Raw genomic sequence first — 16,253 nt, 5'->3', positions numbered from 1 at the left:
GGCCCTAGAACTATAAACATATATATATAAATAAATATATATACATATATACACACTTGTTATTATTATATAGTTACATATAAACACATATATATACATCCACACACACAGATATATACTGTATATATATATATATATATACAATGTATATATTATTATTTTCAGATTATATATATATATATATATATATATATATATATATATATATATATATATATAATTATACACACTGTATATATGTAGCGTATTTGGGACACCACAAAATCACCACGGCTTTTTTTTGGGTCTTTTTTTACTGTAGTGCTGTAATGATACAACATGTGACAGGGACTGCATCAGTTCACAACTTCTCCTCAGACTACTGTGAGGGAAACATAAAATAACAATGTAAAATAAATGCAAAATAAACTAAATATGCTCTGCCTCACATGTCAATGCAATTACAGGGTGAACACAGTGACTCCACGCATGTACACACACAACATTAGAAGAGTAACGACACACACATTAGTTTTATGCAAATCCCACAAGAAACTACATTACCCATAATGCCACGGGTCAGGAGGCGCGACTCTTAAACCAGCGGCGGCACTTTAAACGAACACAGTAGGCAACAATGCGATGCTAACTCTGCAATAACTTTAAAACACCTTGCAGTACAGACTTCCACTTTATACATTAAAACTGTCTTCTATCATTCTTTCAGAATATAGTCACGGTATCGTGAATTAACACTGAAATGACATTTAGAAACGTGATTCTCCGTCAACATACCTGTTTCTGTATCAGGTCCAAACACACACTGACAGACACCTTCTCACATCTCGCATGTACCACAGTTCAACTGAGGGGTTCAACAATGAAAATACCAACATACTTACATGAAAATAAAGGATAGATTATATATTACCCCTTTTGTTTGTGTTGACAACAATCTCACGACATTGTTAAGATTAATCTAGCATAATCATTCAATATTAAATAAAATTGTAAGAGTACTAGAAATCCGTACCCCCCTCTCATCATTGGCAAATGGAATATCCCCTTTTTGAGACAATACCATTTCACACAGTTTAAGGGGAGTTAAAGTTAGCTGGAATACCAAAACACACCATTACATATATAAAACAAACAAAAACATGTAGTGAACATAAGTTAAATCACTTATAACATTAAAACATCATTGCTTTAATAACCAAACAAGTACAAATTAATATATGGAACGAATCAGAGAATAAATTATTAAAAACACATCAACTAATAGTAACACACATACAGTAGAATCTTTACTACAGTTAATGTGCATCAGAGGTTCATTGAGAAATAAATAACTTGAGAACACAAACATCAAACATTAAAGCGCAAAGAAAAGTGCAACACATTTATATATTATGTCTATTTTGTAATATATTGTGAAGAAATTATCACTACATATGTAGCTAGATATAAATATGCTGGATTTGGAATAAAACAATCACCTGATTGCTTCACACAACTTTCACAATAAATTAATTCATAAGTAGATTTAAACATATTTAAATTTTTAGTACAGGTCACTGATACAGATATATGAGTTTATTATAAGAGTATTCTAAAAAAAAAAGTGCATGTTATTATCAGTAAAACATCTATATCTTCATAGACAGGTCCTGGAGAGTTTCAACATAAAAAGTTAGACAAACTAATTTAGATATGTTGACATTCCTGGATTAAGTAAACCAACTACTACCATTTCATGTTATTCCAAATCAAGTTTGCTGCAACTAAAAGACATCAAATTTACCAGCTGACAGATGAAAGTCCACAAAGACAAAGTGAGCTCCCTGTGCTCTCTGTGCTACAGGTAATGTGAGACTGGAGCAGGAGAACTGAACTGTTTCCAGTTTCCTGCTGCTGATTTTCAGCCCCTGATCTGTCTGAACAGCCTCAACTCTCCTGCAGTACATGAGAGGAAAGCAGGACCTCTAGTGGCCATGTTGTGCACCTGCTGCTAAAAATATGCAGCAGACATTCAATGCAAACTCTGTTAGTGTTTCAACTCCTACTCTATATTCTTTTATCTTCATATAAAGTTTATATTCTAAGTATAAAGAGCAGCAGCAGAAAATGTATTTAAAAAGACGTACAAAACAAAGGATGCTTCATCTGGATGCAACAGTGAATTAAAACTATCACCTAAATTATATTTCAAAATCAAAACTACTGATCTGCTGGAATCAATGAACTGGTGTAGACATGTTCTCTGTGTTGTGGTACTAACAGTCTTGTGGGTTATTCTGTGGTACTAATTAGTTGAGTTAAAAAAATGATTTTCTTCTTCCTTTCAGAGATGATGGTTTGGGTGGTTGCGTTTTTTATTTCTCCCAGTAGGCGTCCGTGGCCGCAGCTCGTTCAGTTCTGTCTTTAAAGGTGTTTTGGTCCTTCAGATAAAAACAAGATATTAGTCAGTTTCCAAATCATTCAGAACAACAGTGATGTAGATAAACATGCAGACTATGAATACACAATGTATCGCAAGTTGGTAGCCTGGTTCACCTCCAACATCTCCCATTTGATCAGTGATTCCTCCAATTCAGTCTGATTATCAAGCTAGTTGGTAGGTAGGAAAGTGAAGCCCCCAAATAGACAGAGGGAACACGGATTAAAGAGGACCTATTGTGCTCAGTTTCAGGTGCATACTTGTACTTTAGGTTTCTACTAGAACATGTTTACATATTTTTCTCATACCGGCTGTGCTGCAGCACCTCTTTACACCCTCTGTCTGAAACGCTCTGTTTGAGCCCCCCCCCCTCCCAAAAAGCCCAGTCTGCTCTGATTGGTCAGCTGGTCCACTCTGTTGTGATTGGTCAACCGAACCAAACTCTTTGGACTTCGCTCTAGTTCCACTCTAACTAGCTTTGTTTGAGGGCGTGCCAAACAAGCCGTTATGCAAACGTGTTACGTGGTGACATCCCCATGTTACGGAAGAGAAGGCGGGACTTGTTACAACCCGGCTCTTAGGTTGCAACAAAAATGGGAGTGGAGACGAGGTAAATGCAAAAAGTAACAAAGTTTATTACAAAACACTAATTCATGAATAAATGTAAAGATCAGTATCAGTAATCAGTGGTGTAGGAGTGCATGGATGCGTGTGTGTGTGGGTGCATGGAGAAAAAGAAGAATAGCCGCGCCGCGATGTCCACACAAATGGAGTGATGTCATCATGTCCCCGCCTCAACCAGAGCCTGCAAAAAAACAAAGAGACCAGCGAGCCAACACACACCTAGTGGGGGGGAGGGGTCGTCACACTCCCCCCCATCAAAAAAGGAGTTCCAATAAGAACACCGCAACCGCTATTCACTAAATCAACTACAAAACAATTTACTTTACCCACGATTGATGTTTTTCATTTGTAATATCATTTCTAAACTATAGTTGTAACACTATACTTAAAACTATATCAAAATCCATACTGACCGTTTGTAGTTTATTCCCCAGCAGCCAACCAACCTCCGTCCCGCCCACTCAGCAACTCCGGCGCCTGAAGAAGCATTTAAGGTGACAGAACCTGGACATAGCAGACCAGAGGGGTTAACAATTCAGTCAGACAAATATTTAAGAGCTAGGCGCTCTAGATAAGGCATCGGCCACAACATTATCAGAGCCTTTGATGTGGCGAATGTCCAAACAATAAGATTGCAAATACAACATCCATCGCATCAACCTGCGATTTGGGCAATGTACTGAGTGCAAAAAAGTTATGGGATTATGATCTGTGTACGCAACCAGAGGAACACTAGAGCCTACATAAACATCAAAATGCTGTAAGGCCCAGATGAGTGCCAGGGTCTCTTTCTCAATCACCGAGTAGTTCAACTGAAATGAGTTCAACTTTTTTGAGTAGAAACTCACGGGACGATCCACACCACTACCATCCGTCTGGAACAGCACCGCCCTTGCCCCCACATCACTTGCATCCACCTGCAGTTTGAAAGGTTGATCCATGCAAGGAGCACCTCCAGCAGGTAAACACACTTCAACGAGGCATTTCAGGCAGTTCAGGAGCAGTGTTTCTCTCTTTGGCGTGGGCTTTGTACCTTTGCAGACCTTTGACATGCACAAAAAACTATATAACACACTAAAGTAAAAAGCACAAAAGCATAATAGGTCCCCTTTAAATAATTTTTGCAAAGAAGCATAAATATGTACAAGTGAAAAATGAATAAATTGACTCACTCATCAGTGTCTTTGATTTCTTTTTGTGGTGTCTTGTTCTACTCAGAGTCCCTGTGTGACAGACTGAAGGATTTAAGAAAAGTCAAAGATTAATTTGTGGGTTTTGTCTGAAAAGATCTCAATCAATCATGAGCATAATAACTGTGAGACAGCAGTATTATAACAAGACAGGTGTTCAGTGCTTCTTGAAGTGAAAAATATAAGTGCCAGTACTCTCTTATTCACATGTCTCACACTAATAAGTTTATAATAAATATAATAAATAATAATAAATACCGGTTCCGATGTTTCCGTGTAAGCAGGGTGATGACGACTGCAGCAACAACAAAAACACAGGCCACAACCACGGACACGATGATCAGAGTGAAATCTGAAAGAAAAGGGAAATTAGTGACACTCATTCATAAAGCAACTACAGATCAAATGGTATTATTGATCTGAGACCACCTAAAGGTAAAATTATAGAAATCCTCACTGTTATTAGATCCAGATTCCTCATCAAAACCTGGGAAATAAAAACAACAGACATGAGCTATAGTGTATTTATGAATCAGGATGTTTGGAAGTGTTTCTCACCGTCATCAGACGACTGTTTGACCTCAGGAATCATCATAGACACCTCTATCTGAGGACCAGAGAGCACTCTCACTGCACATCCAACCTGTGTGCTTTTGCCATGTAGACCAGACAGCACAGCTGTAGCGGTGACAGTGACTGTGCCGTTGGTGTTGGTGACACTGGTAGAGTTGTAGTGAGGGACAGTCAGTGTTACTGTGGGAGCAGGTCGAGCTGTGGCTGAGCAGGACACAACTGTTGATTCTGTGACGTGAAGAAAGGGTCCATGCAGCTCTGCAAAGATAAAATGTTTGAATGTTAAAACATTACAGAGACCATAGAGTTATGGAAATGTCTCTTATAACACAGCAGGTTCTCACCATAGAGCTTCAGGCAGGTTGTAGCAATGAGAGCACCTTCAGAGAAGGTGTTAAACATACAGCGATAGCACCCTTCATCCTCCTCCATCACCCTCCTGATAACTATGGAGCTGTTCTGCAGTCCAGCATCTTTAAACTCCAGCTTACTCTGAAAACCAGCAAGCACTCTTTCACCAAATCGTTCACTGTAAGTAGCCATGTTCTTCCCCCCCTCAGGTAAAATCTTCTGCCATGTGACTTGCAGAACATCTCTAGGTTGCATCAGGTGACAGTATAAGCAGGCTTCGTCTCCTACAGCTGCATCCACAGTGTGCTGGGTTTCTATCAGAGCTGTTAGACCTGCAGGAGATGACAGCTAAACATTGTATTAGGATGTATTTTTCCCTTTGCAAAATATGATATAAATAATGAATAAATGCAAAATCATTAGCCGCCAAAACGATGCGTAATTACGCAGCAACAACAGACAATAAACATGCAGGAATCACACAGCTGTGCTTTCAGATTATCAGAATAATAAATGACATAATGGCTAGACCTTTATAACATTGCTGTATCATCTCTTTCTCACCTTTCTGAAAGACTCCCAACACACAAAGGAAATGTATAACTGCACGTTGCGCCATCCTGATACTGTACTGAATCTACCGCCAAAACTACATAAAGGGAAAGTTTGAATAAAGTCTTCCTCCCTGTAAGGTACATCCAGGCAGCAGACCAATCAGGGAGAAGGAAGGACACCTCAATCAATCAATCATTAACAGACTGCTGTTCAGCTACTCAGTACACTGAACTAATGATTCAACAGTTGTTTCTAATATCCTAGAAGATATATAGCTAAATTATTAGTCTATATTTATCCATTAGGTGTTATTAATTCTAAGGTCTCAGGTCTTTCTGACAGGTGAAGAGGAAGATTAAAGGTTTATGTACACTAGTCTCATATATTGTCACATAATTTATATATTTTGGAAGGAAGATGGACTTTGTTTCTGTGTCCCATGATATATATTTACAGATAATTAAATGGCCCTAGAACTATAAACATATATATATAAATAAATATATATACACACTTGTTATTATTATATAGTTACATATAAACATATAAACACATATATATACATCCACACACACAGATATATACTGTATATATATATATATATATACAATGTATATATTATTATTTTCAGATTATATATATATATATATATATATATATAATTATACACACTGTATATATGTAGCGTATTTGGGACACCACAAAATCACCACGGCTTTTTTTTGGGTCTTTTTTTACTGTAGTGCTGTAATGATACAACATGTGACAGGGACTGCATCAGTTCACAACTTCTCCTCAGACTACTGTGAGGGAAACATAAAATAACAATGTAAAATAAATGCAAAATAAACTAAATATGCTCTGCCTCACATGTCAATGCAATTACAGGGTGAACACAGTGACTCCACGCATGTACACACACAACATTAGAAGAGTAACGACACACACATTAGTTTTATGCAAATCCCACAAGAAACTACATTACCCATAATGCCACGGGTCAGGAGGCGCGACTCTTAAACCAGCGGCGGCACTTCAAACGAACACAGTAGGCAACAATGCGATGCTAACTCTGCAATAACTTTAAAACACCTTGCAGTACAGACTTCCACTTTATACATTACAACTGTCTTCTATCATTCTTTCAGAATATAGTCACGGTATCGTGAATTAACACTGAAATGACATTTAGAAACGTAATTCTCCGTCAACATACCTGTTTGTGTATCAGGTCCAAACACAGACTGACACACCTTCTCACATCTCGCATGTACCACAGTTCAACTGAGGGGTTCAACAATGAAAATACCAAAATACTTACATGAAAATAAAGGATAGATTATATATTACCCCTTTGTTTGTGTTGAAAACAATCTCACGACATTGTTAAGATTAATATAATACAATCATTCAATATTAAACAAAATTGTAAGAGTACTAGAAATCTGTCCCCCCCTCTCAATCATTGGCAGATGGAATATCCCCTTTTTGAGACGATACCATTTCACACACAGTGTAAGGGGAGTTAAAAAAACAAACAAAAACATGTAATGATCAGTGAAATCACTTATAATATTAAAACAGCATTGCTTTAATAACCAAACAAGTACAAATGAATATATGAAATGAATCAGAGAATACATTATTAAAAACACATAAACGATTAGAAACTCCTTGCACCCCACAGATTATTAATCCAGAGTTTGACAGGGATGAGTTAAAACAATATGAACACACTTAATATAGTAAGATCTTTACTACAGTTACAGCCATAAATGTAATGTGCATCAGAGGTTAATTGAGAAATAAATAACATAAGAACACAAACATCAAACATTAAAGTGCAAAGAAAAGTGCAACACATTTATATATTATGTCTATTTTGTATATTGTGAATAAATTATCGCTACATATATAGCTAGATATAAATATGCTGTATTTGGAATATAACAATCATCTGATTGCTTCACACAACTTTCACAATAAATTAATTCATAAGTAGATTTAAACATATTTAAATTTTTAGTACAGGTCACTGATAAAGACATGAGTTTATTATAAGAGTATTCTAAAAAAAAAAATGCATGTTATTATCAGTAAAACATCTATATCTTCATAGACAGGTCCTGGAGAGTTTCACCATAAAAAGTTAGACAAACTAATTTAGATATGTTGACATTCCTGGATTAAGTAAACCAACTAGTACCATTTCAAGTTATTCCAAATCAAGTTTGCTGCAACTAAAAGACATCAAACTTACCAGCTGACAGATGAAAGTCCACAAAGACAAAGTGAGCTCCCTGTGCTTGAGCTGCTCTCTGTGCTACAGGTAATGTGAGACTGGAGCAGGATAATCCATGCTTCAGAGATTTAACTACGACTGAACTGTTTCCAGTTTCCTGCTGTTGACTTTCAGAAAATGTATATATAAAGACGTACAAAACAAAGGATGCTTCATCTGGATGCAACAGTGAATTAAATCCATCACCTAAATTAAATTTCAAAATCAAAACTACTGATCTGCTGGAATCAGTGAACTGGTGCAGACATGTTCTCTGTGTTGTGGCACTAACAGTCTTGTGGGTTATTCTGTGGAACTAATTAGTTAACTGAGTTCAAATCATTTTCTTCTTCATTTCAGAGATGATGGTTTTGGGTTGTCGTGGTTTTTATCGTGGACGTCTGTAGCCGCAGCTCGTTCTCTTCCTTCATTAAGTGTTTTGAACCTTCGGATAAAAACACGATATTATTCAGTTTCCAAATCATTCAGAACAACAGTGATGTGGATAAACATGCACACTATGAATACACAATGTATTGTAAGTTGGTAGCCTGGTTCACCACCAACATCTTCGATTTAATCAGTGATTCCTCCAAAAAGTCTGATTATCAAGCTAGTTACATGATAGGTACGTTCAGCCTTCATTTGGTAAAGAGGACCTATTGTGGTCAGTTTCAGGTGCATACTTGTATTTTAGGTTTCTACTAGAACATGTTTACAAGCTTTAAAGTTCAAAACACACTTTATTTTTCCTCATACCGTCTGTGCTGCAACACCTCTTTTCACCCTCTGTCTGAAACGCTCTGTTTGAGCTCCTGCCCCCTTCCCAAAAAAAGCCCAGTCTGCTCTGATTGGTCAGCCGGCCCACTGTTGTGATTGGTCAACCAAACCAAACTCTTTGGACTCCCCTCCAGCTCCACTCAATCTAGATTTGTTTGACAGCGTGCCAAACTAGCCGTTATGCAAACGTATTACTTGGTGACATCACCACGTTACGGAAGAAAAGGCCGGAATTCGAACAAGGTGTTTCAGGCAGTTCAGGAGTAGTGTTACTCCCTTTGGCGTGGACTTTGGGCTTTGTAACTTTGCATACTATATAACACAAACTATATAACACACTAAAGCAGAGAGGAAAAGCACAAAAGCATAATAGGTCCTCTTTAAATAATTTTTGCAAAGAACCAATGTAGGATAAATACGTATAAGTGAAAAATGAATAAATTGACTCACTCATCAGTGTCTTTGATTGCTTTTTGTGGTGTGTTCTTCTTCTCATAGTCCCTGTGTGAACGACTGAAGGATTTAAGAAAAGTCAAAGATGTATTTGTGGGTTTTGTCTGAAAAGATCTCAATCAATCATGAGCATAATAACTGTTAGACAGCGGTGTTACAACAAGACAGGTGTTCAGTGCTTCTTGAAGTGAAAAAACATAAGTGCCAGTACTCTCTTATTCACATGTCTCACACTAATAAGTTTATAATTACCGGTTCCGATGTTTCCGTATAAGCAGGGTGATGACGACTGCAGCAACACAAACACAAACCACGAACAACACGATGATCAGAATGAAATCTGTAAGAAAAGAGGGAAATTAGTGACACTCATTCATAAAGCAACTACAGATCAAATGGTATTATTGATCTGAGACCACCTAAAGGTAAAAGGTAAAAATAAATCCTCACTATTAGATCCAGATTCCTCATCAAAACCTGGAAAATAGAAACAACAGACATGAGCTATAGAGCATTTATGAATCAGGATGTTTGGAAGTGTTTCTCACCATCATCAGACGACTGTTTGACCTCAGGAATCATCATAGACACCTCTATCTGAGGACCAGAGAGCACTCTCACTGCACATCCAACCTGTGTGCTGTTGCCATGTAGACCAGACAGCCCAGCTGTAGAGGTGACAGTGACTGTGCCGTTGGTGTTGGTGACGCTGGTAGAGTTGTAGTGAGGGACAGTCAGTGTTACTGTGGGAGCAGGTCGAGCTGTGGCTGAGCAGGACACACCTGTTGATTCTATGACATGAAGAAAGGGTCCATGCAGCTCTGCAAAGATAAAATATTTGAATGTTAAACATTACAGAGACCATAGAGAGTTATGGAAATGACCCTTATAAAACATCAGGTTATCACCATAAAGCTGCAGGCAGGTTGTAGCAATGAGAGCACCTTCAGAGAAGGTGTTAAACATACAGCGATAGCATCCTTCATCCTCCTCCATCACCCTCCTGATAACTATGGAGGTGTTCTGCAGTCCAGCATCTCTAAACTCCAGCTTACTCTGAAAACCAGCAAGCACTCTTTCACCAAATCGTTCACTGTAAGTAGCCATGTTCTTCTCCCCCTCTGGTAAAACCTTCTGCCATGTGACTTGCAGAACATCTCTAGGTTGCATCAGGCAACAGTTCAAGCAGGCTTCGTCTCCTACAGCTGCCTCCACAGTGTGCTGGGTTTCTATCAGAGCTGTTAGACCTGCAGGAGATGACAGCACACATTGTGTTAGGATGTATTTTTCCCTTTGCAAAATATGATATAAATAATTAATTAACCAATGCAAAATCATTAGCCACCAAAACGATGCTTAATTACGCAGCAACAACAGACAATAAACATGCAGGAATCACACAGCTGCACTTTCAGATTATCAGAATAATAAATGACATAATGGCTAGACCTTTATAACATTGCTGTATCATCTCTTTCTCACCTTTCTGAAAGACTCCCAACACACAAAGGAAATGTATAACTGCACGGTAGGCCATCATTGTTCCACACTGTACTGAATCTACCGTCAAACCTACAGATAGTCAAAGTTGTCATTACGTAGGCTGCAGGTGTACGCAGGTAACGTCCAGGTAAATTGATCTCGGTGGGTGCCAAATAAACACCTATTGACCAACAATGTAGCAACCAATCCTTACCAAATAAATAAGGGCATAAAATATAATCATAACAAAAGTGTTATTAATCAATAAATGGCAAATTAGCTCTTTAAAATGTGATAGAAAGAGCTCCTATTGCCCCCCATGCCACTGCAATGGTACATCCAAGCCTCGGACCAACCAGGGAGAAGGAAGGACACCTCAACTCAATCGTCAACAGACTGCTGTTCAACTACTCAGTACACTGAACTAATGATTCAAATCAACAGTTGTCTAATATCATAGCAGAGGATGATAATTACAACCACAGGCTATGAGCTATTAAAGTCCAGCGGTTTATAAATGAATTAAAATGCATTAATGTAGGTCTATCATTGACATGAACAGGTGCCACATGCACATTTAAAGAGGTTACTTTGCCAAACAAAACAGGAGGGATTTGTTATTTTTTTCACATAATCAAGCGAATTATGTGGATGTAAATCTTTCTCTTGCCACATTTAACACATGAAAATCATAAAAAAAAGAAAATGGATTGATAAAACACTATAGTAACACATATAACAATCTAACCCCAAAAAAAATATTAAAGATATTCTAAAGCCAGGAACACTAAGAAAAATATCAACTGCTTCAGAAATGTTTATTAAGAAAAGGTTTAACAAGTTAAATATTTTGTGGCAAAGTTACAAGTTAATTAATGCATACATGGATTTTAAACTTAAGTCACTGATACAGATATATGAGTTCATGATGAGGGAACAAAACTACTATAAAAAAAAAGCATTTCTTCACCATAAAAAGTTAGAAAAACTAATTTAGATATGTTGACATTCCTGGATTAAGTAAACCAACTACTACCATTTCAAGTTATTCCAAATCAAGTATGCTGCAACTAAAAGACATCAAACTTACCAGCTGACAGATGAAAGTCCACAAAGACAAAGTGAGCTCCCTGTGCTTGAGCTGCTCTCTGTGCTACAGGTAATGTGAGACTGGAACAGGAGAATCCATGCTTCAGAGATTTAACTACGACTGAACTGTTCCCAGTTTCCTGCTGCTGACTTTCAGCCCCTGATCTGTCTGAACAGCCTCAACTCTACTGCAGTACATGAGAGGAAAGCAGGACCTCTAGTGGCCATGTTGTGCACCTGCTGCTAAAAATATACAGCAGACATTCAATGCAAACTCTGTTAAAAAACAAAAAGCAGAAGCAGAAAATGTATGTATATAAAGACGTACAAAACAAAGGATGCTTCATCTGGATGCAACAGTGAATTGGTATAAAACTATCACCTAAATTATATTTCAAGATCAAAACTACTGATCTGCTGGAATCAATGAACTGGTGCAGACATGTTCTCTGTGTTGTGGCACTAACAGTCTTGTGGGTTATTCTGTGGTACTAATTAGTTAACTGAGTTGAAAGATAACTTTCTTCCTTTCAGAGATGATGGTTTTGGGTGGTTACGGTTTTTATCTTTCTCAGTAGACGTCTGTAGCCGCAGCTCGTTCTCTTCCTTCATTAAAGGTGTTTTGAACCTTCAGATAAAAACAAGATATTAGTCAGTTTCCAAATCATTCAGAACAACAGTGATGTAGATAAACATGCAGACTGTGAATACACAATGTATCGCAAGTTGGTAGCCTGGTTCACCTCCAACATCTCCCATTTGGATTCCTCCAATTCAGTCTGATTATCAAGCTAGTTGGTAGGTAGGAAAGTGAAGCCCCCAAATAGACAGAGTGAAGACGGATTAAAGAGGACCTATTGTGCTCATTTTCAGGTGCATACTGTATTTTGGGTTTCTACTAGAACATGTTTACATATTTTAAAGTTAAAAAAACTCTTTATTTTTCTCATACCGGCTGTGATGCAGCACCTCTTTTCACCCTCTGTCTGAAACGCTCTGTTTGAGCTCCCACCCTCCCAAAAAGCCCAGTCTGCTCTGATTGGTCAGCTGGTCCACTCTGTTGTGATTGGTCAACCGGACCAAACTCTTCAGAATCTGCTCCAGCTCCGTATTAACTTGCTTTGTTTGAGGGCGTGCCAAACTAGCAGTTATGCAAACGTGTTACTTAGTGACATCACCACGTTACAGAAGAAAAGTTGGGGCTTCAAACAAGGTGTTTCAGGCAGCTCAGGAGCAGAGTTTCTCTCTTTGGCGTGGACTTTGGGCTTTATAACTTTGCAGATATTTTACATGCACAAAAAACTATATAACACACTAAAGTAAAAAGCACAAAAGCATAATAGGTCCTCTTTAAATCATTTTTGCAAAGAAGTGAAAAATGAATAAATTGACTCACTCAGGAGTGTCTTTGATTGCTTGTTGTGGTGTCTTGTTCTCCTCAGAGTCCTTGTCTGACCGACTGAAGGATTTAAGAAAAGTCAAAGATTAATTTGTGGGTTTTGTCTGAAAAGATCTCAATCAATCATGAGCATAATAACTGTGAGACAGCGGTATTATAACAAGACAGGTGTTCAGGGCTTCTTGAAGTGAAAAACATGAGTGCCAGTTCTCTTATTCACATGTCTCACAGTAATAAGTTTATAATTACCGGTTCCGATGTTTCCGTACAAGCAGGGTGGTGACGACTGCAGCAACAAAACAAACATAAACCACGAACACGATGATCAGAATGAAATCTGTAAGAAAAGAGGGATATTATTGGTGACACTCATTCATAAAGCAACTACAGATCAAATGGTATTATTGATCTGAGACCACCTAAAGGTAAAATGATAGAAATCCTCGCTGTTATTAGATCCAGATTCCAACAGACCTGAGCTATAGAGTATTTATGAATCAGGATGTTTGGAAGTGTTTCTCACCATGAGCAGACAACTGTTTGACCTCAGGAATCATCATAGACACCTCTATCTGAGGACCAGAGAGCACTCTCACTGCACATCCAACCTGTGTGCTGTTGCCATGTAGACCAGACAGCTCAGCTGTAGTGGTGACAGTGACTGTGCCGTTGGTGTTGGTGACGCTGGTAGAGTTGTAGTGAGGGACAGTCAGTGTTACTGTGGGAGCAGGTCGAGCTGTGGCTGAGCAGGACACAACTGTTGATTCTCTGACGTGAAGAAAGGGTCCATGCAGCTCTGTAAAAATAAAATATTTAAATGAGAAAACATTACAGAGAAGACAGAGAGTTATGGAAATGTCTCTAATAACACAGCAGGTTCTCACCATAGAGCTGCAGGCAGGTTGTAGCAATGAGAGCACCTTCAGAGAAAGTGTTAAACATACAGCGATAGCACCCTTCATCCTCCTCCATCACCCTCCTGATAACTATGGAGCTGTTCTGCAGTCCAGCATCTTTAAACTGCAGCTTACTCTGAAAACCAGCATGCACTCTTTCACCAAATCGTTCACTGTAAGTAGCCATGTTCTTCTCTCCCTCTGGTAAAATCTTCTGCCATGTGACTTGCAGAACATCTCTAGGTTGCATCAGGTGACAGGTTAAGGAGGCCTCATCTCCTACAGCTGCCTCCACAGTGTGCTGGGTTTCTATCAGAGCTGTTAGACCTGCAGGAGATGACAGCACACATTGTGTTAGGATGTATTTTTCCCTTTGCAAAATATGATATAAATAAGAATTAAACAATGCAAAATCATTAGCCACCAAAACGATGTGCAACAGACAATAAACATGCAGGAATCACACAGCTGTGCTTTCAGATTATCAGAATAATAAATGACATGTCTAGACCTTTATAACATTGCTATATCATCTCTTTCTCACCTTTCTGAAAGACTCCCAACACACAAAGGAAATGTAAGACTGCACGGTCCGCCATTATTGTTCCACACTGTACTGAATCTACCACCAAACTTTAGTGGAAGTGAAAGTTTATGTAGATCTAGGCCGCGGACCAGTCAGGGAGAAGGAATGATCTTTTCTCCTTTCTTTTTTTCTCCAACAAGCACACTAGATGGTGCTATCACCTCACAGGACATTTCCTTGTTTTAACTCTCCAAAGTTCTATGTCTTGGTTTTTTTAAATTTGTGGCTGTGTTCCATGATGTATATTTACAGATAATTAAATGGCACTAGAACTATCCATATGTATACATATATATAAATATAGACACATATAGATATACATATATATGTGGTATACAGTATATTTGTATATATCTACACATACTGTAGATATACATATATACACACATATATATGTATACATTTATGCACATATATATACACACACACTAACTGTATCTGTATATATGTGTATACTGTTTATATGTATGTATAAGTGTGTGTATATACTGTATGTACTGTATAGATATATACACAGTATATACTGTATATACATATATAAACATATATACAAACATACTTATATGTTATTATTATATACTTATATACATACATATAAACACACATATACTGTATATATATATATATATATATAACAAAAACATGTAGTGAACATAAGTGAAATACCTTATAACATTAAAACATCATTGCTTTAATAACCAAACAAATACAAATTAATATATGAAATGAATAAGAGAATACATTATATTTATATTTATAAAAGATATAGAATTTTTTTTTTCTTCATATGAAGTTTATTGTCTAAATATAAAAATACAAAAAGCAGCAGCAGATAATGTATGTATAAAAAGACGTACAAAACAAAGGATGCTTCATCTGGATGCAACAGTGAATTAAAACTATCACCTAAATTATATTTCAAGATCAAAACTACTGATCTGCTGGAATCAATGAACTGGTGCAGACATGTTCTCTGTGTTGTGGCACTAACAGTCTTGTGGGTTATTCTGTGGTACTAATTAGTTAACTGAGTTAAAAGATAATTTTCTTCTTCCTTCCAGAGATGATGGTTTTGGGTTGTCGTTGTTTTGATTTCTCTCAGTAGGCGTCCGTTTCCGCAGCTCGTTCTCTTCCATCTTTAAAGGTGTTTTGGTCCTTCAGATAAAAACAAGATATTAGTCAGTTTCCAAATCATTCAGAACAACAGTGATGAGGATAAACATGCAGACTATGAATACACAATGTATCGCAAATTGGTAGCCTGGTTCACCTCCAACATCTCCCATTTGATCAGTGATTCCTCCAATTCAGTCTGATTATCAAGCTTGTTGGTGGGTAGGAAAATGAAGCCCCCAAATAAACAGAGTGAACACGGATTAAAGAGGACCTATTGTGCTCATTTTCAGGTGCATACTTGTATTTTGGGTTTCTACTAGAACATGTTTACATATTTTAAAGTTCAAAAAACGCTTTATTTTTCAGCCGCACCTCAAGCACAAAAGCATAATAGGTCCTCTTTAAATCATTTTTGCAAAGAAGCATAAATATGTACAAGTGAAAAATGAATAAATTGAC

At 37.5% G+C, this 16,253-nt stretch overlaps 2 protein-coding genes across 2 annotated transcripts; both read right to left on the bottom strand.

Moving 5' to 3' along the window:
• Nucleotides 1-4,215: 4,215 nt before the first annotated feature.
• LOC141762784 (OX-2 membrane glycoprotein-like) lies at nt 4,216-5,816 on the bottom strand. The gene is made up of 5 exons (XM_074626843.1): nt 5,722-5,816; nt 5,151-5,489; nt 4,792-5,064; nt 4,492-4,585; nt 4,216-4,278 (listed from the first exon to the last, which is right to left on the bottom strand). The coding sequence occupies exons 1-5, from the start codon at nt 5,774-5,776 to the stop codon at nt 4,254-4,256; spliced, it is 786 nt and encodes a 261-aa protein (XP_074482944.1). The 5' UTR covers nt 5,777-5,816; the 3' UTR covers nt 4,216-4,253.
• A 2,528-nt stretch (nt 5,817-8,344) lies between these two features.
• LOC141763315 (uncharacterized) lies at nt 8,345-14,691 on the bottom strand. Its single transcript, XM_074627885.1, has 11 exons — nt 14,637-14,691; nt 14,081-14,419; nt 13,720-13,992; nt 13,446-13,533; nt 13,194-13,256; nt 12,355-12,425; nt 10,135-10,473; nt 9,775-10,047; nt 9,677-9,703; nt 9,479-9,566; nt 8,345-8,438 (listed from the first exon to the last, which is right to left on the bottom strand). The coding sequence occupies exons 1-11, from the start codon at nt 14,689-14,691 to the stop codon at nt 8,345-8,347; spliced, it is 1,710 nt and encodes a 569-aa protein (XP_074483986.1).
• Between the last annotated feature and the right edge of the window lie 1,562 nt (nt 14,692-16,253).

The sequence above is a fragment of the Sebastes fasciatus genome, chromosome 24, assembly GCF_043250625.1.
Source record: "Sebastes fasciatus isolate fSebFas1 chromosome 24, fSebFas1.pri, whole genome shotgun sequence".
Classification (NCBI taxonomy): domain Eukaryota; kingdom Metazoa; phylum Chordata; class Actinopteri; order Perciformes; family Sebastidae; genus Sebastes; species Sebastes fasciatus.
Note: the sequence above shows the minus strand (reverse complement) of the source record. Positions and strands in the feature narration are given on the sequence as shown.

Coding starts and splice junctions, on each gene's coding strand:
- LOC141762784 (XM_074626843.1), bottom strand. CDS start 5,776: ATGGCGCAACGTGCAGTTATACATTTCCTTTGTGTGTTGGGAGTCTTT. Junction 5,490..5,721: donor GTTGGGAGTCTTTCAGAAAG/GTGAGAAAGAGA, acceptor CATCTCCTGCAG/GTCTAACAGCTCTGATAGAA. Junction 4,586..4,791: donor CAAACAGTCGTCTGATGACG/GTGAGAAACACT, acceptor CTTTTCTTTCAG/ATTTCACTCTGATCATCGTG.
- LOC141763315 (XM_074627885.1), bottom strand. CDS start 14,691: ATGGCGGACCGTGCAGTCTTACATTTCCTTTGTGTGTTGGGAGTCTTT. Junction 13,257..13,445: donor GTACGGAAACATCGGAACCG/GTAATTATAAAC, acceptor TAAATCCTTCAG/TCGGTCAGACAAGGACTCTG. Junction 8,439..9,478: donor ATACGGAAACATCGGAACCG/GTAATTATAAAC, acceptor TTTTATCCGAAG/GTTCAAAACACTTAATGAAG.